This window comes from Trichoderma asperellum, chromosome 1 (genome assembly GCF_020647865.1).
Source record: "Trichoderma asperellum chromosome 1, complete sequence".
NCBI lineage: Eukaryota > Fungi > Ascomycota > Sordariomycetes > Hypocreales > Hypocreaceae > Trichoderma > Trichoderma asperellum.
Window position 1 is genome coordinate 3,927,527 of NC_089415.1, and position 27,943 is coordinate 3,955,469.

General features: G+C 50.6%; 10 protein-coding genes across 10 annotated transcripts; 2 read left to right on the plus strand and 8 right to left on the minus strand.

Annotated features, from left to right (window-relative positions):
• Window positions 1-139: 139 nt before the first annotated feature.
• Window positions 140-1,778, minus strand: TrAFT101_001231 (uncharacterized protein). The gene has a single exon (XM_024899174.2). It carries the CDS (start codon window positions 1,311-1,313, stop codon window positions 489-491), a length of 825 nt encoding a protein of 274 aa, XP_024765473.1. The 5' UTR covers window positions 1,314-1,778; the 3' UTR covers window positions 140-488.
• A 1,481-nt stretch (window positions 1,779-3,259) lies between these two features.
• On the minus strand, window positions 3,260-6,472 carry TrAFT101_001232 (uncharacterized protein; the record flags this gene model as incomplete). The annotated part of the gene is made up of 3 exons (XM_024909442.2): window positions 3,260-3,998; window positions 4,053-5,208; window positions 5,269-6,472. 3 exons carry the CDS (start codon window positions 6,470-6,472, stop codon window positions 3,260-3,262), a joined length of 3,099 nt encoding a protein of 1,032 aa, XP_024765474.2.
• Window positions 6,473-6,594: 122 nt separating this feature from the next.
• On the minus strand, window positions 6,595-6,990 carry TrAFT101_001233 (uncharacterized protein; the record flags this gene model as incomplete). Its single annotated transcript, XM_066126277.1, has 1 exon — window positions 6,595-6,990. One exon carries the CDS (start codon window positions 6,988-6,990, stop codon window positions 6,595-6,597), a length of 396 nt encoding a protein of 131 aa, XP_065982378.1.
• A 4,367-nt stretch (window positions 6,991-11,357) lies between these two features.
• TrAFT101_001234 (uncharacterized protein) lies at window positions 11,358-14,667 on the minus strand. The gene is made up of 3 exons (XM_024909443.2): window positions 13,332-14,667; window positions 12,725-13,266; window positions 11,358-12,663 (listed from the first exon to the last, which is right to left on the minus strand). The coding sequence occupies exons 1-3, from the start codon at window positions 13,667-13,669 to the stop codon at window positions 11,834-11,836; spliced, it is 1,710 nt and encodes a 569-aa protein (XP_024765475.1). The 5' UTR covers window positions 13,670-14,667; the 3' UTR covers window positions 11,358-11,833.
• A 353-nt stretch (window positions 14,668-15,020) lies between these two features.
• TrAFT101_001235 (uncharacterized protein) lies at window positions 15,021-17,172 on the plus strand. Its single transcript, XM_024909444.2, has 2 exons — window positions 15,021-15,664; window positions 15,728-17,172. The coding sequence occupies exons 1-2, from the start codon at window positions 15,234-15,236 to the stop codon at window positions 16,950-16,952; spliced, it is 1,656 nt and encodes a 551-aa protein (XP_024765477.1). The 5' UTR covers window positions 15,021-15,233; the 3' UTR covers window positions 16,953-17,172.
• Window positions 17,017-18,764, minus strand: TrAFT101_001236 (uncharacterized protein). Its single transcript, XM_024909445.2, has 2 exons — window positions 17,588-18,764; window positions 17,017-17,524 (listed from the first exon to the last, which is right to left on the minus strand). Exons 1-2 carry the CDS (start codon window positions 18,633-18,635, stop codon window positions 17,193-17,195), a joined length of 1,380 nt encoding a protein of 459 aa, XP_024765478.1. The 5' UTR covers window positions 18,636-18,764; the 3' UTR covers window positions 17,017-17,192.
• Window positions 18,765-19,013: 249 nt separating this feature from the next.
• TrAFT101_001237 (uncharacterized protein) lies at window positions 19,014-20,292 on the minus strand. The gene has a single exon (XM_024907545.2). It carries the CDS (start codon window positions 20,200-20,202, stop codon window positions 19,195-19,197), a length of 1,008 nt encoding a protein of 335 aa, XP_024765479.1. The 5' UTR covers window positions 20,203-20,292; the 3' UTR covers window positions 19,014-19,194.
• Window positions 20,293-20,874: 582 nt separating this feature from the next.
• Window positions 20,875-23,582, plus strand: TrAFT101_001238 (uncharacterized protein). Its single transcript, XM_024904950.2, has 2 exons — window positions 20,875-21,545; window positions 21,617-23,582. The coding sequence occupies exons 1-2, from the start codon at window positions 21,287-21,289 to the stop codon at window positions 23,347-23,349; spliced, it is 1,992 nt and encodes a 663-aa protein (XP_024765480.1). The 5' UTR covers window positions 20,875-21,286; the 3' UTR covers window positions 23,350-23,582.
• Window positions 23,583-23,603: 21 nt separating this feature from the next.
• On the minus strand, window positions 23,604-26,222 carry TrAFT101_001239 (uncharacterized protein). The gene is made up of 3 exons (XM_066126278.1): window positions 25,462-26,222; window positions 24,700-25,287; window positions 23,604-24,641 (listed from the first exon to the last, which is right to left on the minus strand). The coding sequence occupies exons 1-3, from the start codon at window positions 25,668-25,670 to the stop codon at window positions 24,389-24,391; spliced, it is 1,050 nt and encodes a 349-aa protein (XP_065982379.1). The 5' UTR covers window positions 25,671-26,222; the 3' UTR covers window positions 23,604-24,388.
• Window positions 26,223-26,931: 709 nt separating this feature from the next.
• On the minus strand, window positions 26,932-27,432 carry TrAFT101_001240 (uncharacterized protein; the record flags this gene model as incomplete). Its single annotated transcript, XM_066126279.1, has 1 exon — window positions 26,932-27,432. The coding sequence occupies one exon, from the start codon at window positions 27,430-27,432 to the stop codon at window positions 26,932-26,934; it is 501 nt and encodes a 166-aa protein (XP_065982380.1).
• Window positions 27,433-27,943: the final 511 nt, after the last annotated feature.

A 27,943-nucleotide genomic window follows, 5' to 3' on the forward strand; every position in this document is an offset into this window, starting at 1 on the left:
GCCATAATTTCGCGATAGGTAGCTGCCAGCTCCTATCTTTTACACGTGACAGCGTAGGGACGACGTCATCTGCTTATACTGAACCGCCAAGTCACTTACACGATTCCAGAGGATGCGATGCTTTTTTTGCACATTTATACGCTGCTATAGTGCTTCTTTATTCATATGATGCGTTTACATGTTGTACTGGCTTGTTTTACGTGCCGGTTAGGCTACGTTAAGATAGTTTGCAGCATCGACTAACTAAAATGCATCCTACGTTCCACGGCTTTTACAACCAATTGGCGGCTTAGTCGCGACTTTGATGTGTTAAAATCAATCTCCCTGCACTCATTATTGTGATGTTTTACAAAAAAACCATTGTTAAATGTTATCCGAAATGCCCATCAAAAACGCTTAAACGGTCATTCTCCCAAACGGTCCGAAAATCCCTCCCATCGCCGCCTTCTCAAGCCATTCAGCAAGTGCAGGAAGATACAGTGCATCCGTCATCCAGAGGCCTCCTTTTTACTAAAAAGACGCCGTAAGCCTGCACGAGATATCTTATGCCGCAGAGAGTGCGGCTGGTTAGTGACTCTACTGGGCACTGGTAATTGATCCTTGTTTGGCTGCTGAGAAGAGCTAGTTGTTTGCTGTTCAGGTTGTGGTTCGCTTTCTCCTTCGTCGGCTCCTTTTCCTTGCTCCGTCACATCGCTCTCAATATCGTCTTCATCATCATATTCAGGTACGCCACGCTCCTCATCTCCATTGACAACCACGTACCATCCAATGGAGGCATCTGCTTGCAGTTCGTCGCGGAGCTTTTCGAACCAATTGCCTTCATTCCTTTCCTTGACTAGAGCGTCATACTTAGCCGTTTCCTCTAAGAGGTTGGCGCTCAAATCTATACGGATAACATGGTCTGCGACATAGGCAAATGGCCGCGCTGATATGGCTGTTTCTTCAGGATCGTACTCCTCCAACAGCTTCACCGCAGATGTCCGGTTGACCAAGACACTATCTTCGCAGTCGGGGACACGAGATGGTGGTACAGTCAAGTCATCGTCCTGATGCAGGATCTTTTTCTCTGTTTGCTCTGGCGGCGGCTGCTCCTGTTGATGCTTGGATTGCGCTTCAGACTGCTCTTCAGCTGGCTGGTGGGGAAGACGTTGAGGCAGGTAATCAAATTTGGTTTTGATGCGTTCAAGGATGACTGCAGAGCTGTCGCGACCGACTATCCAATCTGGCGCGGCGTCCTCTAGATCTTCAAGGATAACGAAGATGCGAATCAGCTTGCGTGTCCACCGAAACCCGTGACATAGGTAGGTTGGCATGATGGCGGAAGATGCCTCTTCTATTGGTGCTGTGGAAAGAGAGAGGAAGAGTCGTCAGATGTTAAGGCTCATCACAGTCTTGACCATCCGAAGCGCGCGCATTGGTTGAAGTACACGGTATGTAGGACTATGCATGCCTCCGGGACAAGTGAAGTGAGCAACGCGAAGGCGGGACGTTGCTCTTTGTCCTCTCGAGCTGCCTGTATTTTTTCCCTCCAAATATATATCCGGCAACTCGCGGCGATTCCCTCTCTCCTCTTATGAGCAAAGGGCCCGGCTTAGGATTCGAGGAGGGCGAGGCCTCGCAATCAGTTCTGACAGGAGTAGGAAACAAGGCTACAAAAGCTACAGGAGCGGCACGCCCACGGCTCGGACTCGGGCTTGCGGCACGTGTTTACATATACAAATGGCCTCCTAGGCGAGTTGGTGGAACATGGCTTATTAGCACGGAGGCCGAGGCAGAAATATGGCGATTCGAGGCGGGTTTCACCAGCTCAGCCAATGATTCTGCGGTCAAAGACACGGCAAAGGGAGATTGAGCCAGCCAAACAGCCGTTCTTGAGATGTTGTTGGCAGAGCTGTGCACGCTGCCACTAACGCGCGGCATCAGTTGGATCGGCCTCCAGCTGCTATATTTGTCGGTGCTAACGGTTATTGTGTCCCTACCAATCCGCTACATTTGCCAGTTGATGGATCAATTTCGTGTCTTAGACACAGGGCTAGCGCCCGAAATGCGAGCCCTTGCACTGAGCTCATAGCGGCTACGGGCGCCTAAGAAACTGACGTACCAATTTGGGCTTGGGTTATGTTCATAGTCCTTCATCAAACGCTCTACACAGTCTTCTCCATGCTTTGTAGTCGAAATGTGCTTCTTCCTTTCCATTTCCTTTCATTTTTCATTTTTCATTTTTCATTTTTTTAAACTGTTTCTTGGCAGCCGGATGAAAACATGGACTATCAGACGTTGCCGAGAATAAGGTACGGATGCCGCTGTCAAATATAGCCCCCGTCCCACGCCCCAGCTTATTGCCTTTGCTTGCGTTCCCACTTATTCACCTGATAGCTACATATAGTACCCAGCTTAATTCTACAGTACTTGACGGAGTACCACTACGCAGATGGAGCTTGGGTGGTCTGACTTGGCGTTTTATAAATGTCATTTTTCAGTCGTGCGTGGGCTGATCAGGGAGATGATGTGATGCACCTTGGGTTATCGGTACTCTACTCTATATTATTTCGGCTGATGGCGGAACTAGAGTTAGCCGTTGGACATCTATAGCAACTCTCATCGTACCAGTTGCAGAAACGAAATTTTCTGGGGGGAACCTTGTAATTAAACATACAGGCTTGGTTCATAAGTCTATTTTTCATAATGGATTTGGTGAGAAACAAGTGGCCTTTGGAATGCTTGCAGCTGACAGAGCTGGGTAAGGCGTAAAACGTAACATATAAATGTTTCCAGCAAGCAGTCCGGCTAATATTTGTCGTCTTCCTTAACCTGGGCCTACGACCAAGCTTGGTCATGTAACTACTACTAGGTGCACATATGAGCCTTCCTGCTCGAACTTTCCCATCTGTTCTATTGCACCTGCCTTAATGCCAGACCGCTTCACAGCTCGTATGTAAAACATTTTCTCTCAATATTTCAAGTTGTTCATCTTCACTTTTCATCACCACCACTTTGACGAGTCTCTTCAGTTTCATTCAAGCTTCAATTTACTACTGCGTATATGCACCCCCTTTTGCTTCTCATGCCATTTTCATCAAACTTAACTTCGTGCGCCAGAAAAATCCAAACACCTCGTATGTTATCCAATACTGCGGCTATAAATGCTCATCTTTTGTTTATACATTTTATGCAACGGTGGTATATGGCAAAACAGAAAGATCAAAGAGAGGAGAACAGAAAAGAAAAGAAAAATATGGGCGACATTCTTCATCCATCATCATTCATCGTCATTTACAATCTCATGCACTGAAGGCTCCGACTCTCCTGGAAATGTCGCCTTCAAACTGACACCTCCGTCATGCTCGATTCCTTCCATGGTCCCCAATCCAAAGTCGAAATCCATATCTTTGAGAATGTCACCAATCTCAGCATCAGAAATATTGATGTCCATATTCGTGGGCACAGCAGAGGGGAAGCTGCCCATGGCATCGGCTTCTTGCTGGATGGGCTCTCCAGATGCCAATTGTGGCAGCTTGGTGATTAGCCACGTCTTGAATTTATCTAAAAGGACAGGATCATCTGCGGCGGTTGTTTCAGTCTTGAGGATCTCTCGCGCCTTAGCTTTTAGCGCCATATCCGAAGGCAAAAGGCCTGTATCGATGAAGTAAGCCTTGGAATATTGCTGTAAACCCCATTCCAGTTCACGAGAACAGAAAATAACAGCTGGTTTACGACTCGGAGATGACGTCAACTCTTCTAGGTAGCTATTGACGGCTGAGTGTCCCGCCGTGATAGCTTTGGCTCCGGTTCGCATCGCCACCTCGACGTTGTTATTAACCGGATCGTGATCCCCAAGAAAGGCATATGGGGGTGCAAAGCCTGTTCCGCCTTGCTCCAGCGCCCATGCGTAGCCTGGTGGCAGGCCGGGGCCGGAGTCGTTGATTATGCGAGTGTCTCTTTTGAACCGATGAAGCCATTCAGCATTGTCGGCTGCGGTATAGTTCCATGGATCATCACTGCATACACTCGTTAATATTAACTCGTCTAAAAGAAAACGCACGGCAACTTACTCATCATATAAGATCCACCGAGCTTGGTATTGCAACTCTTCATCCGTAGGCACGTGCCGGTTCGGATTGTTTGGCGACATGGTAGATACGACCCACCTCCTGAGCTCCTTCTCTAGCCTTCGGTAGCAGTTGGCATCGTTGAGGAAATACTGGAATGATCTGAGATGATTGCCATTCTCGTCAAGCCGAGCCTGGAATTCAGAAAAGGGGTTTGGAGCAATAGTAGAAAGAGAGATTTGTGATTTTTCGGCTGGCTTGCTGGTATTCACTCTGAAGTTCTTTGGTGAACTTGGTGAATCTGAAGTGGAGGTCTTATTAGGGTGGTTCCGTGCTTTAAAAGCTGCAAGCCACTCGTGGTTATCCGCCACAGTCTGATTCCATCCGTCATCGAATTCATAGACGATGATACGAGCCTGTCGCTGCAACTCATGGTCTGTGGGCTCTCTGCCCATAGTGCGCTCCTCTCTTAGGAATGCAGCCAATTCTGATTCTACTCTTGAATAGTTGTGAATTGTGGAGTCGATCGAGTTCGGATCCGTTGACCGTATAGATTTATGTTGGACGTCTTCGCTTCGAGGCAGATGGGCGCGCCGACGGAATCCCTCAAGCCACTTTGTCGATGCCGTGATCATTCGCAAAAGCCAGTTGGCCACTGCTTCAGAAGGGTGAGTGCACACTTCTTCGACTCTCCCCACAATCTTACGTGCTTCTTCTTGAAGCTCATCATCCATGGCCGTTAGTCCCAGTAGTTGTTTGGCCTTGACATATTCTTGCAGCTGCCTTTCCATAGGGCACTCCTCGAACAAGTTATCCTTGCCGTTAATTTTAAGGGTTTGAAGCCTGTTTTCTGCTGCACCACGGAGGGGACCAAACCTAGCCTGTTTAACAATTGCTTCCTGGCTCATGATAATATCACGAAGCCACGAGGCTTGTGTCGCAATGCCTTGTAAAGACAGCAACTCGGAAGCGAAAATGATACGACATCCTTCGAGCGTCAAGTCGTCTTCGGTCGGTGCCCGGCCGTGCAGATCCCAAAAGTTGCTGCCAAAGTAGGCCAGTTCCAGTTTAATCAACTCGTAGGCATTCCTAGGCGATTCTGGTGGCGATTGGCTGGCATTATACGGCAGAGGGGATTTTCGCTCATGATGAATCAAATCTATATTTCAAAAGTTAGACGCCTTGATCTGATCTATGGGATACTGTAATGGTCTCATACAAGGAGGAATCGAGTTCTCGACCATGTCTAGCACAGGTACTTCAAAACCCCAGTCACCCTTCCAGTCCGCCATGGAATAACCAGTCTTGAAATGCTCCGCAAGATGGTCAACTCGAATTGTCCAAGTATCCATCACAATGCCGCAGAAACCACACCTCGACCGAATCTCGGGAGTTGCCACTCTCCAAGGCTTCATTGCCCATTCCATGAATTTGACATTGTGGACCAATCGAAGATGCTGGTTCAAGTGATCCTTTCGATAAAAAGTTCTCTCTTCCAAAGATCTCTCTTGACACGCCGAGTGGTTGTGGGTTTCTACATGGGCATCGTCTGGGTTTACTTCGCCACAAAACACGCAGCATAGTAGCCCGTTTTCCGGATTGACGGCTCGAGGACCGTCTGGTGCGCACACCCATCTCTCCAGTGACAAGTGAAGCGATTTCTCGTGGCGCTGCCAGTCATGCTTGGTTCTAAAAGTTTCCGTACAGAATGTACACTGGAAAGTTTTCAGAGGGATAGAAAGGCTGGTTGACCCTCCCTCGTTACCGGGCGCTGCCCTTCGCCTCCTTCGCCGTCTTGCTTTGGTAGCGAAAGGCGCAGAGCCGAACGAGCCCCACGAGTTCCGCGAGCCATGAGAGAACGCAGAATGAAGAGAACCACCGCTTGAGTGAGATGTTCCTACACTGCTGGCAGAGGACTGATTACAGAGCGACCTGCTGGAGCCATCATCTGTGTAATTGAAACTATACGGGCTGTTGAGTCCAGAGGATACTCCGGATGACGACGACGCTGTGACAGCCCTAGCAATGGCTGTCACGGAAGCCGGTTCATGTTCAGGGGGTGAGTGCTCCCAACGTTGAAGGGGATTCATGGATTCGAGAGCTGGCGTTCCTCGTCTTCGCGGAATATCGATTGACGCAGACAGATTACCAACGTGGGGCGAGGTAGACCGAGGGGGCTGAGCCTTACCACGTCGCCGTGCATTTGCTAACCAATTGGTGATCTGGGTTTTGTTGAGGCCGGTTTGGCGTTGAAGCATTTCTTTTTCCTCATCACTGGGATAAGGATGTCTGTTATGGGTTGACAGCCAGTTTTTGAGAATCCGGACTGACTCCCGTGAGAATCTTGCTCCAATCTTAGGCGGCGTTCCCGCCTTGGCACTGGCAATGCCATCTTCAATTGGACCTGTTGTCTGAAGATTCATCAAGTCCAGGAAAGAGGGGGTGCCAAGTGGTCTCACTGGCTGGATGTTGATCAGGTCTTCCTGAGTGATGGCGTTGTTAGACATCTCAGCGGAAGACCAGGAAAGCCTTGTGGACTCGGGGTTTAGATTATCAGGGATGACGCCCCCAAAGCTGCATTCGAGTCCAAGAGCGACGCAACTGGTGCAGTAGCCCTTGTGAATACCTTCTCGAATTTTTTGCACGCGTATCCGCCCAAGACACAGTGGGCACAAGGGTTCTCTGGTGTCTCCCAAAGCAAGGCTTCGGTTGCGTCTAAGGAGGCAGACTCGGCAACTCCTGGCACCTGTGAAAAATTGTTGTGTTCAAAGTGCTGTAGAGCGCAGAAACTGAAGTCATCCTCATTGACGTTTTCAAGGACGAGACCGATGTCATCGTCGGCAGGGTTTCCGGTGGACGACATGTTAGGCACAGGGGGGTAGGCAGCTGCCCCAGCGTTGTCCCAGTTGACATACTCGTCCAGCTCGTCAATGGAGGTCATGTTGGTAGTTTATGTGAAAGGGCGCGCCGTCTTACTTCCAAGCAAGAAGAAAGGCGCGCGACTTGCATCCAACCAGAGGCCACCGGGTGACTTCCAAAGGGCGCGCGGCAGGGTCTTGGTCAAGACGAGTCGACGGCGACAAGACGTTGCCCCAGATGACCGTCCCACCTTTTGCTCCAGTTCTCAGCTAAAAATTTGTGTTCAAGCACTAATGATCAAAGACAAGTTTGTCTTGCGAGGGAGGAAACAATGATTCAATTGAATTCTCGGTGTTGGCGTTTTCAAAGAACTGCTCTCGAGTTTGCAATAATAAGAGAAGTATGGCTCGAAACAAGGCGGATCCGTTGCCAGTTTTGTTCATCGGTGGCCTACCGAGCCCATCCTAAGGCGGTTCTGCCTATCCACGCGATCCCCCCCAGCAAGGGCCCTCCGTACAGTAGACGAAAGAGCCCCATCTCCACGGGCTTTGTGGCTCCCATAAGCGGTGCAGCATGGCGCTGGAGCCAGTGAGAACAGAGTCATGAGTCTGAGCCAGTGGAGCAAGCCTCAGCCGGAGCCGGGGCAAGCAGAGGCAAGGATTGGCGGCATAGCGCCAGCGGGCTCTCGACATGAACTTGTCAATTTTGCGCCCTTCGCTTGACAGACAGGCAACCCCATCCAGCCATGTGCTGGGGTACTGTGTGGGGACCATCCTCAAGCAGTAATCTGCTGTTGCTGTTGCAGCTCAATGAGCATCAGCATAATGAAAGACGTCTTTTCTTTCTTTGCGCTTCGTGCACAGTACCCGGACTGTCGAGGCGCTAATCTTTCCCCACGCCCATACATATGATATAGCCCGATCGCGGCCTTACTGGGACTCATCCCTACCGCAGAAGTGCCATGCTTAAATTCTTTGGGGCATGTGGTGTGAATAAATACGATATTGCTGCAATTATGCCGAGTGCGGAGTACTACGCAGATATCACTGATCTCCGACAACAGAATAATCGAGACTTTGAGATTTCTCCGCGAAACGGGACTGGTCCTTGCTTGTGGCATACATCTATATCAGCTCGGCAAACGGTAATCTTATACTCCCGAGTACCATTTTCTTAACTCCGTCAACTCTTAAACGGTATAAAAGTTGTGACGGGTGTGGGTTGTGACGGGCACCTCCAGTTAAGGTATTGTGTCGTATGTCGAAATCATATAAGAGATACCGAAAGCAAAGCATCCCTCACAAGCACGACGAAAATGAGTGTTGTAGTGATTACAGAGGGAACCATGCCATTGTTCTTCTGCTAATGCTACTATCGCTAATAATACTGCAGATCCAAAAGAAAGAAAAAAGCACACGACTATTACATGTGGTATTCCGACAACAATCGTCCTTGAGCCGGCTTTGCTCAAGAAATATATTCGATAGCACACACTTTTCCTGTTTCCATTGCTTTCGATGACCAGCGTCTCTGGAGACTAGATCCTGTACAGTATATAGCGGCTAGTAAACACTAGCTCCTATGTGGTGTGGTATGCGGCGGGTACTAGTAGCATCTCACGCACACCCTGCTAGTTCGCCTAACGTCCAGGCTGGACCGATCAGAATGGATAAGAAACTATGACCACGTCGATGGATTACCACAATTACACTAGTAGTGCAACCCGATAACGTTACTCGTATGCCCGAGCCGAAGAACAGCTAGTTTAGCACACCGCCCCGCGCCGACACCGAATTCAATTGGCAAATGTCCGATATTGAAGTTTGATTGCACGAACGCAGCAGCGAAGGCTCTAGAAACTTCCCCAGAAAGCTTGAAAGCCACACTCTAGTTGAGGGTGGTGTGAACTGGTTTCTAGACTGCTGGACTAATCATCAACGTATCACTTACACCGAATGAATCGAGTAGCATTAACCGCGGATGGTGGGGCCAATCCTGATCTAAGTCTACCTTGGACTCGTGTGGTAGCCCGCGGAGTCCAACCGCAGGCAGCTCCGAATCAGGAACTGATTGAACTCCTCATTAATTAGTTTGGGCGCTCAGCTGCGTCTCATACGCGGCAGATACGCTCAGATGCCCCTATGACAAATGCACCGACGGCAGCTCGTTACCGCATTTTGAGAATCACGTGGGAAAGCAGTATCGTGTTTGACAAGTGAACATCAACTAGACGCCCGAACCATTAGACGAAAACTGCTGGAGGTAGCGTGGTTTGCCTTTACAATTATCAATGTCTTGGCTAAAGAAAAAGGGACAAAAGCGAACGATACAAACTGTGGCTTGATTGTAAGAGACTACCCTTGGGGAAGATGCAATTCAAATCCTCATTTGGCCATATGATATCAAGTCATTGCCAGAAGAGGATATTCAGAGGTAAAGGCGATAGCTATGGTAATGTGTGATTTTTTTTTTTTTTTTTTTTTTTCATAAGAACAAACAAAGGGGTGACTAACTAAGAGCAAGCTTTTCAAAAAAGTGAAAATTTTGGCTCTTGAACAGCTTACTTCCTAAAAATGATATTCGAAATGATACCTTTGAAGACGCCTTACTCATGACGCCCATATTTGAGGAGGCTGCAATGGACAATGCTACGAAAACAGCCTTCGAGACTTTGATTTGAATTTGAAGCAGCCAAAGTTGAAATACCATGGTATCTGAGAACGCCGTCTTAACATTGCTTTAATAGGGATTTACGGGTAATCTGCAGCCTAGACAGCAAGAATTATACGAGAAAGATACATCCTGGAGTTCCTATGAGCATGGGCAATTTGTCGATATGCCTGTGGAAGAGTGCGCAAGCCTCTTTCTGCTGAATCAAGAGTAAAACCCGGAAATAGACAAAGAGGCATGGTAATCAATCAAGTTTGGTTATTTTCACTATTCAAAGAGGACCATACTCCCGTCAAATAGATTTAGGAGAGGATGTATGGTCTCGAGGAATAATGGATATATGATGGCACCTTGAACAAAATTTTATATACACCTAGCTATTGGTTAGTAACAGATGGCGATTCTGTTTATATCTGGCCTCGCTCTCTCCTGTAAAGATGGAAGCTTTCTAATTCTCCTTATATCTACGCAGTTTCATTAGGTGGCAACACAAACCTCTGTGAGAGCTGTATTCCTTTCAGAGGTGTTGCAAATTCTATGGGTAGACATCACACAAAGCAGCCAAATTCAGGTCATTAGGTAGTTAGTATCCCGAGGAACCCGGGCGCTGCTATTGGGTAGTTGTTGCTGATGAACTGAAAGGCGAACTTAAATTTCCCCTCATCATCATGTATGCTGTATTTCTTGGGGGCCAGTCTCCTTAGGAGGGCAGAATTCCCCAAAGCTGGTGTTGCCGTTGAAACTCAAATAAAGTATACCATGGATCTTCGTATTGTTGTAGGGTAGTTACGTGCGTATAGAGCCGACATCTTTGTCAGGTACGTCGTAGTTGAATACGGTATATTTCCTACGATATGCCAAATTGTAATGGCATTCCAACTGGTCAGCGCAATACAGATTGAACACCTTATTAGTAATGGAGCTGAAGGGAGGTGAGGCGTCTCCTCTACTCTCAGCTTACTACATAGTCTTGAGAGCCGCCTGTATTCTCTTTGCTATAGCGTCCTCGCCTTGACAAACGCGCTCCTTTTGCTGCTGCTCGAACATGTTGAATTCAGCGGTCCTCCTGCGTGCGCATCTCTTTAGCCGGGCTCATCGCCCATATACCTTGCACAGTCCGTTTAAGTGGCAATTCCCATCAGCTGCCAGCACTGCATGCTGTGAAAAGCCAAGGTAAACTCAAAACCCCCACCACTGGACAGAGTATAGAAGGGCGCATCGTGGACAAATTCAACAGGCAGCTTTTTCCCTTTGGGCGCTTAGAGCTCGCGCTTAGAATCGACACCGCTATAGTGGGGCTACAATCTGGAGATACGGCGGTGCATCGACCGTTTTTGGGTCGTTTATAGCACAAAAAGAACTAAAACTAAAGCTCGATGTTGAGCTTCAAGGCAGACCAGATCATACTGAGACAAAATGTTTTCCCATGGAAAAAAAGAAAATACTCGTCATTTCTATTCGTGATACTGTACTACCTTACAAGAAGCAAGAGGCTCAAAGAACGAGAGGCGTCTAGCACAAAAATAGCCCGTTGCGGCAAACGCCACGGCTTTTTGGCCGTTGGACTTAGCGCGGATATTAGCGGACGGCATATTCCCCCTCGGCGTACTTTTTTTTATATCAGATTTAAATGCGAAATTGCCGATCAGAGCACTAAAATCTTCAACGGAGTAAATGGCCGTGGAAACGGTTGAATGGGGTTTATCGGTTATCTACGATTGGCCGAGGTGTGGCGTTGTTAGTTTACGGCAGTGGGATACTATTAGTAACACGACATGGCTTGACTACAGATGCTCACACCAAAGAAACCATGAATACTAATCCACTGTGTGTCTTGATTAACTTGACACCAGTAATGCTGTACTAACTATCGAACTGCTCCTTAAAAAATTGAGCGGTACACGTAGGAGCAGCAGCTCACAATACACAAGCATTGGCAGGCCAAGCATAGCTGGCCCAAGGATCAATCATGATGCCATAAACACCACCAGCCCATGCCTCACACGAAGTGAAAAATCCCTTTGCAGGCCTTATTCAAATCTTTCGTTCGATAACGCCGTCCATTTGTCCCAGGCGCTGTAACAATAATATCCTTTCCGGTACGCCATGGTAAACAGCTCTCAGGGAGTCTTTGAAAAATAGACACGTAATAATGGGTCGTAAACAGAGTCGTAGCAGAAACTCATTTGGCACCGGCAAGGCGCCAACAGCCCCCCTTAAACAGACAAAGAAAAAAAATCCAGTAAACTTCATCTTCACTCTCCTAATTCCATGAGCTCTCGTTCTTTTGCTGCAAGCATTTCTCGCATTCTCTCAGCCTCTTGCCTTAGTAATACCCTGCGCTCTGCCTTTATTCGTTCGTTCTCCGCGTCGGCATCTCGAGGTCTAGACATGGCATTAAGTGGCGTAAATCCGCCGGCGCCTGGTAGTCTCGGGGATATGCTTGCCGCAGGAGATCTCAGCGGCGGTAGCGCGTATTCTCCACGATCCGCACTTGTGGGACCGGCAATCGGTGACTCTTCGGCAGTTGTTGATGGATTAAGGATAGATTTAATAGACGAGATTCTTTTGGAGCTTTCGTGGCCACTATCTGTGCCGTTTACAGAGTCTGCCTCCGTCGTGGAGAAGGATCGTTTTCGTGCGGAGGAAATAAATGAGGCGGGAGATAGGGACGATTGCCTATCGTCGGCTATAGTCGAGTTCATTGAGGCAAGCGGTGCTAGTTTATTCTCGTCGTTGAGAGAAGGCGGCACACCACGTGAAGCGGTGCTATGCTGGTGATAGACTGCAAGATCAGACGCAGATGCAGACGGTAATGGCGAAGTATTTCGACTCGATCGCATGGCCGGCTCCGGTTCGATCGTCAGGGGATGGCCGGGGCGGCGCCGAAGACCTAGATTTACAGATCCATCCTCGTTCATAGTTCCTCTCTCTGGAGTTTGCTCCTGAAGTGGAGTTTCAATGTCGTCCATGCCTTCATCCATGTCCTCATCATGAGCCGCAGGTATCACGCGCTTCCGTCGTTTGATAGTAGCCTTTTTCATGGTAACTGGTCTGTGCACACCATGAAGCTTGTAATATAGACCTGGGTTTGTTCGTTTAGAAACTGTACATATGCAGCCATCAGTATCATTAGAAAAACTTACCACAAGCATTGCATATCGTATGCCCACTCTCATCTCTCCTCCAAAGGGGGGTTATCGTCGTCCCGCAATTTTGACAGGCGATAATTACAGTCGTATCTCGATCTTGCGCTTGAAGGGCGTTGACGTCAATTGGAACAGGCTCATTCTTGGTTTCAACCCGGCCGTGGCATCCGCCCTGCCGCTGCCCAACGTTGAGCTGAGCACTCTTGGACATGCGGTTGTTGTATGCAGGACAACCGTTACAGCCCTCGGCGCCGCCAGTGCCGTTGCAGCGGCCACCGCCTGGACAGGTGCCTGATTGAGTTGCATCGGCGGCCACATAGGTGGCACCAGCGACATTTGGCAGCAACTTTTGTGGAGAAAAAGAGCTTGACTTTGCAGGAGGTTGAGCCGAACCGCCAGTAGATACAAGATTCGGGGGCTTTTTCAGACTTGTTGGTCTAGAAGCATTTCGAGCCTTTAGATATAAGCCACAGGCGTTACAGATGGTAGCTCCTTGCGGTGATCTCCTCCAGAGGGGAGTGCGAGTGGTGTTGCAGTTACTATAAAAAAAAAGTGTAAGCCAAGGATTTACGACACAAGGGCGTATATAACAAACGAGACCAACCTGCAGACTTGTCCACCTTGTCCTTGGGCATTTACCCCAGAAGATAGCAATTTTTTATTTTTAGGCACGCTTGACGTGCTTCTTGGGCTCCCACCATTCGACGAAACCTCTTCGTCTTTGCCAGGGCTATCTTTTGAATTCGAAGCGTCGTTTTCCTCGACCTTTTTGGATCCGTAGCCATCGCTTTCAACTGAAGATCGAGCTGAGCTGACGGCCCCTGACGGTGTAGTCTCGCGATTTTTAACCGACATAGGCCGAGAAGGTAAAGCTGTTCTTGCGGAGCCTGCTTCCCGTTGGACGCCAACAGGCGGCGTCCCCGGCTGTGATGCTTCACTCATTTCCACAACGCCAAAAGAAGTTCCAGGCGATATCGAAGCCGTCTCAGTAGATGATATTCAATAATAGAGAGATGTCGGGCGTGGTACGAGGGCTGACAAATACTAGTGGCGCAAGCACGGGTTCGTCAACCGGCGGCCGAGTAAGACATTTGCCAGCGGGAGATGGTCGGCTTCCAGGTGGCGAATATCTCACGACGAGGTGCGCTTAGGCGCCTGCAGAGCCGTGCAAAACACCGAAAACCGATGAATAGTTTCGGCAGCCGAAGAGGGCTGATGGTGTTGATGCTTGCTGGTGGGCCGGCCGCCACGTTGTGCCGAATCCGAGCAGTCAGGAGACGAGAGGCGAAAGAAATCAAGTATCAGGGAGGGTCTCAACGGGGGCCAGAAAGAGGAATCAAGAGACCACAGGCTCGGCCGAGTGCTCGGGAGAGGCAGTGTAGGCGACTGCAGCGGCGATTTAGACGCTGGGCAATGGTAATACAACGGAATAGAATGACTCCAGAAGTCTGGAAAATCAGACAACCAGGCAGGCGTCCAGGGTTTGTATGGTTTTTGGGGGGGCGGGGCGCTTCTGGAAGCGAGACGAGATGAGGCAGGACGATGCGAAGCGCCGCGATTCGATGCGAGACGGTGGGAAGTGGCTCGGGCTGGTCGTTGCTCTCTTATTTTCTGTTTGATGACTTTTCAGGGCCAGAGTCGAGCTGCATGCCGAGAGCTAGTTTGTGCTGCATGTACTCCGTAAAGTGGCCCCCGATCTCTGTTTGAATCTCTCCAGATCAGCCAAAGCCCAACGCTGGTGGGACCCTGGCCAGGCCGAGCAACGACGAGGAGGATGCTGAAGCCTCGTGTCTCGGGGCTTAATGCCGCGAGGTCAATGGATCCGCGAGCAGCAGTGAGGCCGTCCAGATGTCGGCAATGCCAGGCGCGCAGACGGACTTTTTGATCGGAAATAAAGCATCTGAACACCACGCAAGAAGTCGTAGGTGGCATCCAAGAAGAGCCGCTGCACTGGCGTGACTGGCGCGCTGCATCAAGGCCTAGAAGCGTCACTTCAGCATGCAAAAAGCTCCCGAAGGGTCCCCCAACAGCGGCCAAATCCACTGCAACCCACCGCGAGCCCGCCGCCAGCCCACTGTCCCAGCAGATGGCCAATGACGCGGCCGCTATACTGTTGCCTGGATGCCTCTGCTTACAATTGTCGACCTCCCATTGGCTGCGGCTGTGCAAACAAGGGGCAGCCACACTCGTCGGTCATCGGCAAGGCTAGAACGTTTTTGTCATGAGCTGGCTTGACGCGATCAGACCGATAAGATAACGCGGCACGCATGCCTGCTGCAATCGATACGGAGATGCTAGTCTACTAACCTGGGGAGCTGCGATTTTGCGGCGTCGTGCGTCCCCAGCTCCGCTAGCAAGCAGACAAACAGATACACATTCCCCCGCCATTGCTGCCGATATCTCGTGGCACAGCTGCCAATTGCCATCACAGCTCAATCAGCCATCACTCTCATCTCCTCTAAAGGCCTGGGCCTCTTCCCTATTCCGCCACGGCCCATCGTCTAGGATGGCTTCAGACGTCGGGAGCCCGAAGCGGGAGCTCACCCCCACCGCGTCCCTCTCGTCCATCCCTCAGAAGCGCGCCTTTGACGAAGGCCACAGCCCTGCCGTGCCCTCACCGCTGAATCCAGATGTCAAACCCTCCTCCGAAGCTCAGCATGCCGACGATGCGTCACAGTCGGGGCGCTCCAAGCCTGTCAGGGCGAAGAAAGACACCCTCAAGAAACGCGAGGCCAAAGGCGGCGATAGCAACCCCGCCACTCCAGATCCCAAGGCTAGACACGAGCCCGAGCCGAGCGAGAACCGACCTCTTCGGTATAAGCTGGCACCGCCAAAGCTATCGGACTTTGACCCCCCTCGCGGGCCTGTGATGACGCTGCATCATCGGGCTGATGGGCCCGACGGACAAGCAATTGAGTTCATGGAAACGTCTGATCAGTAAGGCGGCACTACTCAAAGCTTTCTATATCTTCCAATCTACTAACGACTCCAAAACAAAAGTGTCTTCAACAAGAAAAACTTTCGCTATACCCCATGTATTGCCGACCCTCTATTTCCTTCCACACTATACTATCGACAGACTGAGCCAGAACCATTCGGGCCGAGGATGAGCTTCGAGGATGCCGCTACGCACGTCTTTTTCGACAAATCCGGTCGACAAGTGACTACCAATAAAGGTTTCCGAATGGCGAGGGCCAATGTAGCGGTACGCGAAGGGAGGTGGTATTGGGAGTGCAGAGTTACACAGGGCATACAACAGCCAAGGGACGGTGACGCGAAGCCAGTGGGAGGCAGACACGTACGCATGGGATGGGCCAGACGAGAGGCATCGCTCGATGCGCCCGTCGGTTTCGATGCTTACAGCTATGGTATCCGAGATGTAGCTGGCGAGAAGGTCTTCATGTCCCGGCCGAAAGAATTCTTTCCTCCCGGCGAGGGTATAAGGGAAGGCGATGTCATTGGCCTCGAGATTCAGCTACCCTCAGAGCATCTGCATAGGAAAATCATGGCTGGGCATTATAACCCTGCTGTAGATGCTACCGACGAACCACCGCCACTAACCGCAGAAGCCGCCAATATTGTGCGAGACCGAGTGCCGATCCGATTCAAGGCGCATACGTACTTTGAGAAGATCGAATACCATACCACCAAGGAACTAGAAGATCTTATGAATCCTTCACCAGCGGTATCGGCAAGCTCTTCCACAGATGCTCCGAGCCCAACACACCCATCGGCTGCCTTACGCACCCTTCCCGACTCCTATATCAGAGTCTACAAAAACGGTGTACTAATGGGGACACCGTTTGAGAATCTTTTGGGATTCCTCCCGCCAGCGTCGAAACCAATGCCCCAAGTCGGCGCCCGAGAAGGCCTCGATGACGGCATGCTAGGGTACTATCCCGCCGTCAGCGTTTTCAGGGGTGGCGCTGTGGAAGTCAACTTTGGACCAGACTTCTGGTATCCGCCAGCGGATTATGACTCTACAAATGGCGAAGTGGACATGATCCAGCCTGATGGGCTCAACACAAACTCCCTGCATGCCGTCTTCGAGCGCTACCAGGAGCAGATTGCAGAGGATGTGGTCTACGACATCATCGACGAAGTGGACTTTTGGATGGAGGACGGCGGCGGTGCCACCAACCAGGCGGATGTTGACGAGAAGAGCAAGGATGTAGTCATGGCGCCTGGCAGGGAAGAGATCAAGGAATTGGTGCAAGATGATTGATTTAGACGGAGGTTGCATCAACCAACAACAGATACATAACTTAGATGTATCATAACATAAGATACCCATTTGCATATCATGCGTAACGTAACATTGCAAGAAAAAAAACTAAAAACTAAAAACTAAAATTAAAAAAAAAATTCAGTACTAATACTAATACCAAAATCTCATGTCGTCATATCCATCTCATTAAAAGGGGGTATCGTTCAATCTCATCAACCACAAAGTAGGCTGTGTCCCTTAGGGGTTGTTCTGCTCTTCTGAAGCATCAAGCCGCGGCATCTCTGGTGTCGAAGCTCCTTTCGGTGCAGGCGATGCTCGTTCTTCCCCATCTGGTGACGTTATGATCACCGGTATGGCTTCTGCGGCCTCTGCGGCCTCCTCCGCGGCGTCTGCATTCTTCTGTCCAGATTCTTCACCGGTAGAGTCGTCAGAGAGCTCCTCAAACCGTCGACTATCGGCTTCGCTACTGGCGCCAACTTCAGCACTGGCTCCGGCTTCGGCCTCAGCCTCACGGAGAATTCGTTCTTCGCGACCGCGTTTGTAACAGTACCAGAGTACAACAAGGAGCACTGCGTCATTATTAGTTAGATTCCTTTGTATCTGGAGATGAACAAGAAAGTACTACTACTCACAGCTTAGAGCAACGCTCCAAATGACATTCATGCCAATGAACGCCGGCCACCTCGTTTTCAAGACCTCCACAATCGCCTTCAGCATACCGACAATCGCTCCAGGCCTCTTCACCAAGTCGGCCAGGTTTTGCCCCATCAGCATCCTCTTGGCCGTCCCCTTCATGCCGCCTTCAACCACCTTGATGCCCTGGCTCTCCGCAGCAGCGGCTAGAAGTTCCGGAGCCAGCGTCGTAGTCAGCTTATCGGGGAGCTGCGTGACAAGCTTCTTCAGCGAATCTGGCAGCTTGTCGAAAAGCTTATTGATGGAGCCGTCGCGGTCCTCAATCAACTTGGTGAGGTCGTCATAGGCGGTGGGCACGCCGTTGACGAGGTCTTTGAAGACTTGTGTGAATCTTTGGAGGAGGTCAGACGAGCCGTTGGACTCGGAGACGACTGTGTTGTTCTTGGCGGAGAGACTGAGCCGGTCGAGAACGCGGGTGAGGTCCTTCTTCTCGCGCTCGGCTTCCTTTGGCGTGACGTCTTCGGCATCTGGTTTGAGTGAGTCGCTGGACTTGGGGTGGTCCGCTGGCTTCTTGCTCCGTGTGAATAGAAGCGACAGTCGGTTGGGCTTCTTTTCTGCCTTTTCCTTGTCTGCTTTGTTGGTGGCTTTTGCAGAAGCGTCTTCCTTTTTTGCGGCAGCTGGTGTCTTCCCAGCCTCCTCTTTCTCATCATCAGTGGTTTTCTTTGATTCGGCGATGGATGCCTCGTCGCTTGAATGCCAATCTACGTCGTACGTGTAGATGCGCGGGGGAAGCGGTGGCGGAGGGCCATCGGTATCCTGCGCGAGGAGTTCTTCGAGGAATCGCTCGTCTTCAGGTTTCAGGACGGCCTTCTGAGCTTGAGACTCGGGGATAGATGAGCCGGAATTCTCGCCCTTCTTGCCATCCTCTTTCTCTGCGACGGGTTTATTTCCGTCTGCTTCAGTCTTTGTGTCGTCCTTCTTGACTTCCTTTGCATCCTTTTCTTCCTTGGACTTTTTGAATTTTTTATAGGAAAAATATTCCAACATCTTGGTTTGCCTCGGTCGCGTAATAAAGGTAAGTTGAATAACAGCGGTTAGGCAGTGATCGTTGAGGGAATGACTGCGCCGTAGGTGTTTGAGGCAAGAATGAGATGTTAGGTAGTCTTCGTCAATCTGGAATCAATAATACTAGTATGTCTTAATTAGCTGACACGTGCATGCATCTATGATGGCGACAAATGACCATCGTTACAGTGATGTCATTGGATGCCGCCCTGGGAGCTTCAGCCAATCAAAGCCACGATGCATCTCGAGCTTCAAGGGTGCCATAACGCGGAGCACATGGCAAAAATGGGTACCGTGTAAATCTTATAAGCACACCAAAGGCGACATTTGATAGTCAAATATTTTGTCCTGATGTGGCACTGCAAACTTAATATATATATGTATATTTCTTAGCTGAATAACAGCATTATGCTGGGGTATCCTTCGTAAATAGTCATGCTAATAATTCCCGTCCATCCTTAATATGCCCAAATGCCAGTACCTATTCCAGGTTGCAGCGCAAAAGATCTCGTCACCAATGCTATTTAGATCCGCCATAGAGCTATTCCTCTTCCTCTTCCTCCTCTCCCCCTCCCACTTCTTCGCCTTCGCTCTCTTCCTCGGCCCCTTGCTCACGTATAACATCATCTGCCAACGTGTTTCTATGGCCACCACTTCGTCTTCGGCCTCTTTGATACGCCTCAGTCATTGTGATGGCTCTCTCTCCTACATAGTGATCCCCAGTCCATTCCCGAGAGCATTTGGGGCAAGTTGTCCCTCGTCGTGACCTCCAGAATGCTTGTTGGCAGATGTCGTGCAGTCGGAGCGTGCAATCAGGGTCTGAGCATCTGAGCCCCCAGGTCACGATCTCTTTGCAGGCTTCACAAAATTTGATTCGTTGCCAGTCGTTAGGCTCAGCGTCTGCGTCATTATACATGTCGACCAGCCACGGGCGAAGCTCCATCAGTGCGCGAGGTGAGAGCGAGTAGAATCCTTCCCTACTAATCTCAAACCAACCGCCTTCTACCAGACTTTCGAGGACATTTTCCACTTCGCTGTGCTTTAGCCCTCTATCTACTGGAGCTTGTGATTGCGGTTCATCTCCTCCTTGGCTTTCTCTGCGTGGTGGTCTCGCCAGCTTGATGGCTTGCATTTCGGTGATACAAAGGGATTCCATGCGGGGCCGATTGAATTTCTCAAACATGGCATCGAGGACTCTTTTGATAAATGATAGCTCTTCTGGACTGTAAATTGTGGCCAGCTGAGTTTGGGGGTCAGAGGCGGTGTTAACGAGCGCGAAGATTCTCTCTTTGGTCGCCTGATGCTGTGTGCTCCGGATCTCATAATCAAACAAGGATACGGCGCTAGAAGCTTTGTCGATGTATTTCATGAAGATCTGTTCTGACACCTGATCAGGCCTGCATTCCTCGCTATCGGGATTCTTTGCATTATCGGCATTGATGATGGCTGCAATTATAGGCCGTGCTTCCGGATAGGTCAACGTCCCTCTGGCAAGAAGGGCCTGAAGAAAGGCCCTATTTCCATGGCCATAGTTGGTTGGAGGCTCCATCTATGTTTGGTCTCTGACTCGTATTATTTATGAGATGGAATTATCTCATCAAATCAGCTTCAGAAGGGGCTTCTGATGTTGGGAGAGCTTCGAATTCCTTATCGGCCATTAGGGCAGTGGCACAAAAACGCGTGAATCACGCGTGCCTCATTGATTGCCTGTGGCGGTGCGTGGCTTGATCTGCCCAGCAGAAGACAGAAGTTGTCGAAATTGTGCATTAATGCCAGACGTCACATACAACTTTTTAATCTCTCACATGCATATTTTTGGTTATTATGAAATGTACGCTTCAGACAGTGATATTTTGAGATGGAAAAATGATAAACGAAGGACGCTCTCTCTATCAGCGCCTACGTAGAATACGAAGCGTATATCCTCAGTTTTGCAAGTTAGCATACAGTAGTTCCACATAGACACAAGTCCACCGCCCTTCATCACTTTATAGTACTTTTCTTCTCAATACTTTTCAAACATCTTCAAATTCCTAAATCATGAATTTCATTAGGAGATTTGTACTTCATACTTTGTATAGAATTTAGTACCTATGTACATAGGTTAGTAGTTTGCCCGTTGACGACTGCGCCACAGCATTGATGACTCATCAGATCTCACTGACCAACCGCTACACGTCGGTTTTGTCGTTTGAAGCAATCAATCCATCATTGCGTCAAAACAGAGCAAATAGTCAATTTACTAATTCCATCGTGGTATCGGGTTACAAAATATGCCTTACAATTAAACATCTTCGGTTATTTCATTGAGGCACGCTGCTCTCTATGAATCTCTCAGAGCGGCTCTTTTAAGTATCTTCCAGTATTCTTCTTCACTCTAGAATCCGACCCAACAGCGCGCCCCTTGAGCTATTCGGATTAGCAAGCATCTTGTCAGACAATACCTGCACGACCATCTACATCTATTTCCTTCGGCTACTTGTATGAGATATACCACTTCTTTAAAATCCACCTCAAACCAAGGAGTCTCGTGACCCACGTGTCGGCTCAGGCTCTGTGTGGCCGTGAGAGGCAGAACATTGTCCGCGCTCGTCTGGGGCGAGTAAGACGAGCGGCACCACAATTTAGAAGTCATGGACACCAAAGATTTTGATGTGATTCGCATTGCGAGAAGCGATGGAGCAGACACCGGGCCAGGGTATTGGCCGGTGACAACACCAGCGCCGGCCGCCAACGCTGCGAAGAAGTCGGGCAAGGAAGCAGCTGTCGCAGACAAGACGCCACGAACAAAACCACAGATGACGAGATTGGCCGAAGATGACCCAAGATTTGTAGAGTGGCGGATAAAGCTGGGTATTCTATTGAAACAGGAGCTGTCTCCCAACCCAGACGGTGAGTGATTTGCCCAAGCGAGGGGAGCATGATGATGCCACAAGGACACAGCCTAATGAAATTTCGTGCAGAGGGAAACCCGTGGTATGTGAATTTCCCACGAGGGTACTGGTTATACGAGAAATCCAAGCATCTTTGGGTTTCTGGATACCCTACCAAGTCAAAGCTATTCAAAAGCCCACAAGAATTCGGCGTTCACTTGATATGGCTGCTCTCGGCATCCAAGGACTATGGCGATTGCTGCTGTGTTCATTGTAACGTACCTGCTCCTGTGAAGGCTTCATATGCGCCCGAAGAACCAGTGGCCCAAGCTATCGGCCAAAGTTTAACTCACGCCTCTATCCCCGTCCCGGCTCATTCTCCGATTCCACCTCCTATTCAAGCCCCAGCCGAACAGTCCTCAGCAAAGGCCGAGAAATCTGAGAGGCCGATCAAAGTGACACCCGTTCCGCTACCCCCAATGCCTGGTCAATCATCTTACAGACCGCCAAATATTACGCCTCATCCACAAGGAGCACAGCAGCCTCTACAGCCGGCACAGCCAAAGCCCATCCAGCAGACTCCCGTACCCCTACCCACGCCTATTCAGCCGCGCGAGCCGATCCAGCCCACTCAAACACCCCAGATCTTACAACAGACGCCATCCCAGCCACCTCCCATAGCTGCCACCAATCCTTCGACTCCAGTGCCTGTTCCTGCAGCTGCAGCGCCCACACCGCTTCAGCAGCAGACGGCCCAGCAGACGGCCCAGCAGCAGATGGTTCAGCAGCAGACGATTCAGCAACAGGCAGCTCTGCAACCAAAACCACAGGCTATCCAATGGTCATTAAAGGGCTCATTGCTTTTCCGAGCTGGAGAGCTGGTATGGTATCAGACGGGCAATACATGGCGCCTTGGGATTATTGCCACCCCCCCTAACGTCACCCCTAATGGGATGGTATTCGATTTACTTCCCTTAGGCCACGCCACGGTGCCTCAAGCTAATGTCTCAAAGGCTGAGGCCGACTTGCGACCCTTCTACTGCTATAGCGTCCCCTCTGTTGACATTGCAGAGCTCAAAGACAAGATATTTGATGAGGTGCCTTGGGAAAACATGTTTCAATCTGCCGGGAATAATTCTGTCCGTCGAGATCTTCTGAATCTAGATGCCTCCAAAATGGCCGCGTCGAAAGTCGACTTCTCTCATTCCCTCTGGACTCGTCGTGGTGACGATCCCACCGGCAAGGCCGTATCATATTTCGGATGTTTCTTCGGTGCCGAGCGCCTCGAAATCGGCGACACCGTGCGGGTGAAAATGGCAGGGGCAGAGGCCAACTCCAGCCCGACAACTGTGATGGGTTTGCTGCACATCTTCACCAGCGCCGACTATCCTGGCTCAATCTTCTTCCGCGGACCAATCTACCAGCTGGCCAAGGGGCCCGGCGTCGCTGGCACCGTCATTGACGATGAGAAGGATAAGCTCCCGCTCGCCATGCAAGACGAGATTCGATGGCGGACCCAGGTCACGCGCAGCCGGCAATGGTGCTGGGTTCTCGTCAAGGATAACGTGGTTTTTAAGGAACAGTCTATCAGAGGTCGCTTTTACCCGACGCATCGGCTGATGCCCATTTACAACCTGAATGAGTTTAGGGGCCTGGTGGCGGGGCAGCAGCCGTTGAGAGATCAGCATATATACTTGAACAACCGTATGGATGGTGCTGGAGGAAGGCATATTGGACGGAAGGCGAATCGGCTTGACACGCTGGGGCCTTGCGTGCCGCCTACAGCGAGGTTGGTGCTTGAGCCACATATCATAGAGGAGTAGGTGCACTTGATTTATTTGTTTGGTAAACCTTGTATATTGTTGAGGTTTGAAAGCGGCGACAAGGAAGATGGCGAGAAGGATTACATCATGTGAAGCAGTATTGGATGGAATACATAGCAGGATTCATATAATAGCAGTAGTGATAATTGGTATAATGCACACAACATGACATTACTTCTCTAGACAACAGCAACAAAGTCACATAATACACGCTTCTAGACATCACAGGCTTGGCGCTCAAGCAAATGAGTAAATGCATATATATACTTATAGCTACCATATCGGAAAAAAAGAAGTAAAATCCTGTTTCAAACTGGAGCTTTTGCATCATTACTTAATCCACACACGATAACTTGGAATGACAAAATGAAAGATTGATAGGAATAAGTCAACGATAATAAATAAGTTGAAAAGGAAAAGAGACGGAGAAAATAAGGAACCAGTCGTGCTCTCTCGCCTTTTTTTTTTTTGGTAACGCTGAAGCTTAACAAGACGAAAAAACCAAGGTATATCAAAAACAAATAATGAAAAGAGTCGAGAGCAAGAACAAATACAAAAGCGACTCGTTTACATCAATGGTCGTTCCCGACTGAAGCCAACTTCCCTCCTTGTCTATCTGTCATATCCACCGCGCAGTTGCCTCTTCTAGTCAGGTAGTTAGAGCGATGATGGACAGATCGCTGCTCACTTTTTCTTCGGTTTCCAGCTCTCTCATTTTATTGATGACAAAGAAAAAAGAGTGTTGCTGTTTTCGCATGTTCGCTGGATCGACGTTGGGCGACAGGGGGGAAAAAAACAATCGTCGCCAGGTAAAACGAGGTTGTAAGGGGAAAAAAAAGGGGGGGCGTGAAGACGGAGTGGAAAATGCCTCAGCACGGAATCGATGCTCCAATAAAGCCGATTGACGTCGTCAAGCCGTTTCTATAAAAACCAGAGCAGACGTTAAGGTGAATGCAAAACCATAATAAGAAGAATAATTCGCTAAAAGATTGGTGCAGGCATAGGCCTATCGGCGTTGATAGAGCCAAGATGAACAGCCCTATGTGAGGTTTAGGTCGTCCAGCTTGGCTTGCAGTCTTCGTATGACTTCTGGATCGGGTATTGGTTCTACCTTGCGAGGCCGAGCGCGGGGAGAGGCATGCGATTTGGGAAATTTGCACTTCCTGCATTCCGTCCCATCTTCGACCCCGGTAGGGTAAACAGTTTTGCAATTCAAGCATTCATAGTGAGGCACACTCTTTGGTCCAAATTCATCGCCAGGATAGCCGAATGGATACTTGTCTTTCTTGGGCCTATCGCGTACTATTGTTAGCATATAAGCAACGCCACTCAGGGGCAGTGTCAACTTACGGGTCTCTGGGGCAGTCCGTGCAGCGAACATGCTTGCACTTTTCGCATGTTTTATTTCCGGCTGTGAAGAGGGTATCGCATTCGTGGCAAGTTCGTCGGACACGTTGACGAGGCTTCTTATGGATAAGATCCTGGCCTCCCGTCTTGCTTGGGCGCTTCAGAACAATGTTCTTCTCTATTGGTTCATAATCGGGCAGTATCGGGGCATTCTCGCGGTTGGCCTTGATCTTAGCAGCTCTCCTTTCACGGCTAGCGATGATCTCAGCCTCGGAGCGCTTTGGTGGATATCGCGTGCATTTGGTGCAGCGGCTATGGCTGCAGTTGGGGCATTCTTTAGTAGCGCCAAAGGTAGCGTTACAGCGATGGCAGGTCCGTCGAATGCGCATTCGAATGGGCTTGTCCATACGAAGGACAGTATCGCTAGGGATAGCGCTCTGCCATTCCATAGGATGAATCTCCAGACCAAATCGCTCATTCAGCTTCTTTGCCCGCTCTTCAAATAGCTCCAACTTGGAGAGCCGGCTGACACCGGGCATGGCCTCGTAAAGAGCTCTCGCTTCTGCAGCTTTGGCGTCGACATGGCTGATACTATATCAAGGTTTTGTTAGCACGATATTCTGAGTAGGGCAGGACAGCAGCCACAGGCGAGCCCAGTAAAGCCCAGCGTGGAGGATGCCCATGAGCATCGCTCACAACACATAAGCAGAACAGGACAGCCCGAAAAAAAAAGCCCCCCAATAAACAACTCAGCGCCACACATACAGCTTGGGAGCATCCTCAGTCTTAGCTCCTGGGGTCGTGGTAGTCGTAGCGACAACACCGCCTGCCGACGTTCCAGCGGCAGCAGACGCTTGACGCTCGGTGCCAGTTCTTCGCAAAACGCCCTTGACCTTGGCGAATACTTTGACAATTCCCTTCCTCTCTCTATCGGCCTTTGGCAATGGCCCCGCTGGTTGGGCGGAGGAGCTCATGATGCTGTTGGTTGGAGTACCGGCGACGGCAGTGGTTGTCTCAGTAGGTGAACACCTTGGGAAAAAAGCTTGGTAAGGAATCCGACAGGCTTGCAAATGTGTATCGCAAAAGTAATCCGATGTGACCTGTCGAAACAATCGGAATCGCTGCCGGAGATTTCTTTCCTTTTTTCTTGCAGGCTCTGAATTTTTTTTTTTTTTTTTTTTTTTTCCTCTTTGCTTTTGTTCCGGTAATAGTAGCGGCTACTACGGTTAACGGCGATCCTTCAGGGTCGTGGGTTTTGCGTTGGTGCGGCTGAGTGTTGGACAGTGGAATTGGAATCGGCAAGCGTCGCAAAGGGCCCGTGCCTAGGAATGTAGCGACGATCTAGCAGTCACAGCGCATCATCCGGCGAGTTGCTGCGATTGAAGTGAAGCCGGACACGATGAGGCCGCAGCGAGGAGCGGTGGTGTGCGAAGATTAGAGTCGGAGGAGAGCGACAGGTTGCACAGCGTCGTGCGAGACCGAGCGGGTGGTTAGTTATTACAGGTATGGCTAGCACTAATGCCAGGTCAGGCCAGGTCCAGCCAGCCTGCAGCTTCAGCATGCTTAGCGCGCAATAGCTGCTCGCCCAGTGTGGCTACTGTGTGGGCCCGGCGGCGATGGGTGGTGCGCCAGCGAGAGAGGCCCTGGCCAGCGCAGGTGCACAGTGTTGGGCTACGCGCACCCGCACCGGACCGGCACCAGCAACCTGGGATCGTTCTCTCCTTCACAGGCTCCCTGCCTGAGCCAGGAGCGCAGGCAGGTACGGAGGCACTACTAACCTTACCTAGCAGCAGTACTTGTACAAGGCACTACAGGGCACCGCCAGCTCCTGGTTAGTCAGACAACGTTGCTCCGTATTTCTGCAAGGGCAAAAGGCAGAGGGCCCGAATCGTCATCCTTTGCTGGGAAAAAAATCATCACGACTAATTACCAGCCCATGGATCCCTGGGCCAGCAAGGGCGGCTCATGCTGTACTATGCACATGGTGCAGGCGTGCGCGCCGCCTGTCAGTGCAGAATACCGCCACTGCCTGCGCCTCTCTCTCTCCCTCTCTGGCAGCGCACAAATTGGCACGAGGACAACGAGCAAGTGCGCTGCGCTTCGTGCTCCATGCCGTGCTGCATCTGTCGGGCGAGCAGAATCGGCGTGTCCAGCGGTCTCGTTGTGCTCATGTCGTCTCGCAAGCGCGCGACTCATGGGGAGAAGCTCCTATTCCCAAGCCCTCCCCCCCACCCCCTAGGAATTAGCAACGGGCGACGATGGGGCTTCGATGGGCCTGTCCAACGCACCGGAGCTCGCGCGGGGTCTTCCAGTCGCTGCCGCCAGCCAGGGAGACACAGCGGCGTCAATGCACGAGGGTCCACGGGGCCGTGGTCTGTGGTTGGGCGGGCGAGCGTTTCGGGCCCAGCTCTCTGGGAGGATGGTGTGCGGCAAGCGTGCAACGGGAGCTGCCAGCGGGAGCACCAGCCATAGACTCCCGCAATCCGCACCCAGCCCGTCGGGTCCCAGCAGCGGCCGGTCGGGCTTTGGGGCGCGACTGATTGCACGCCGTCGCAGAGCGTACAGGATGCAGTAGCGCGCTGCAGCTGTCCTGCGTCCGCGCAGCGCCAGGACGTGCGAATCTTTTGCCGTGGGTGAGCGTCGCCAGCCAGCTTGGATACATGGGCTATACATGTGCTGTAGGCGTGGCCAGGTCACGGGAAGGTGGCGGGACACTCCCGACGAATCCCGGCCCATCTGGCTTCTCATACACGTGGGACTGTGCTGCCGTGCTGCTAGTAGGAGGCCTAATATGGGGATTTACATCAGAAGACAGGCATTCATCGCAGAACCTCTGGACGGAGTCGCGAGAGGTGAAACGAGTTTGGGCTTTCCAGGCAGCCTTTTAGGCTCAGCACATGGCGGTGGAGATGGAACTCCCCGACTTCATCCTTGGCGGGCTAGCACCGTATTCTCGTCCTATCACAAAGCGGCGACAGCAGCCCGCACCAGCAGTGCTAGGAGCAGGTATCAGCAGTAACCACTACTGGTATTTTTTCCAGGAAGGCTCTGTAAGTTCACCGAGAGGCCCATTCTCTTCTTCGTTGTTGCCGGCCCTAGCTTCGGCAGAGGTGATCCAGGGGCCCTGTCGTTGACGACTTCGGAAGCTTTTGAAGTCATCCCAGCGCGTCGGTTACTTTGGTTATCCCAGCAAATGCTCTTTCTGCATTTGCGCTTGTGCATAGCTGTTCTCATTGAATAGGTGCTT

Bases quoted from the DNA above. Each gene is read 5' to 3' on its own strand.
- TrAFT101_001231 (XM_024899174.2), bottom strand. From the start codon at position 1,313: ATGCCAACCTACCTATGTCACGGGTTTCGGTGGACACGCAAGCTGATT.
- TrAFT101_001234 (XM_024909443.2), bottom strand. From the start codon at position 13,669: ATGAGTGAAGCATCACAGCCGGGGACGCCGCCTGTTGGCGTCCAACGG. The intron at 13,267-13,331 runs GTTGGTCTCGTT...TTTTTTTTATAG, and splicing joins CAAGGTGGACAAGTCTGCAG to TAACTGCAACACCACTCGCA. The intron at 12,664-12,724 runs GTAAGTTTTTCT...GAACAAACCCAG, and splicing joins TACGATATGCAATGCTTGTG to GTCTATATTACAAGCTTCAT.
- TrAFT101_001235 (XM_024909444.2), top strand. From the start codon at position 15,234: ATGGCTTCAGACGTCGGGAGCCCGAAGCGGGAGCTCACCCCCACCGCG. The intron at 15,665-15,727 runs GTAAGGCGGCAC...CCAAAACAAAAG, and splicing joins TTCATGGAAACGTCTGATCA to TGTCTTCAACAAGAAAAACT.
- TrAFT101_001236 (XM_024909445.2), bottom strand. From the start codon at position 18,635: ATGTTGGAATATTTTTCCTATAAAAAATTCAAAAAGTCCAAGGAAGAA. The intron at 17,525-17,587 runs GTGAGTAGTAGT...ATAATGACGCAG, and splicing joins TTGGAGCGTTGCTCTAAGCT to TGCTCCTTGTTGTACTCTGG.
- TrAFT101_001237 (XM_024907545.2), bottom strand. From the start codon at position 20,202: ATGGAGCCTCCAACCAACTATGGCCATGGAAATAGGGCCTTTCTTCAG.
- TrAFT101_001238 (XM_024904950.2), top strand. From the start codon at position 21,287: ATGGACACCAAAGATTTTGATGTGATTCGCATTGCGAGAAGCGATGGA. The intron at 21,546-21,616 runs GTGAGTGATTTG...AATTTCGTGCAG, and splicing joins GCTGTCTCCCAACCCAGACG to AGGGAAACCCGTGGTATGTG.
- TrAFT101_001239 (XM_066126278.1), bottom strand. From the start codon at position 25,670: ATGAGCTCCTCCGCCCAACCAGCGGGGCCATTGCCAAAGGCCGATAGA. The intron at 25,288-25,461 runs GTATGTGTGGCG...ACCTTGATATAG, and splicing joins ACTGAGGATGCTCCCAAGCT to TATCAGCCATGTCGACGCCA. The intron at 24,642-24,699 runs GTAAGTTGACAC...AGTACGCGATAG, and splicing joins ACGGACTGCCCCAGAGACCC to GCCCAAGAAAGACAAGTATC.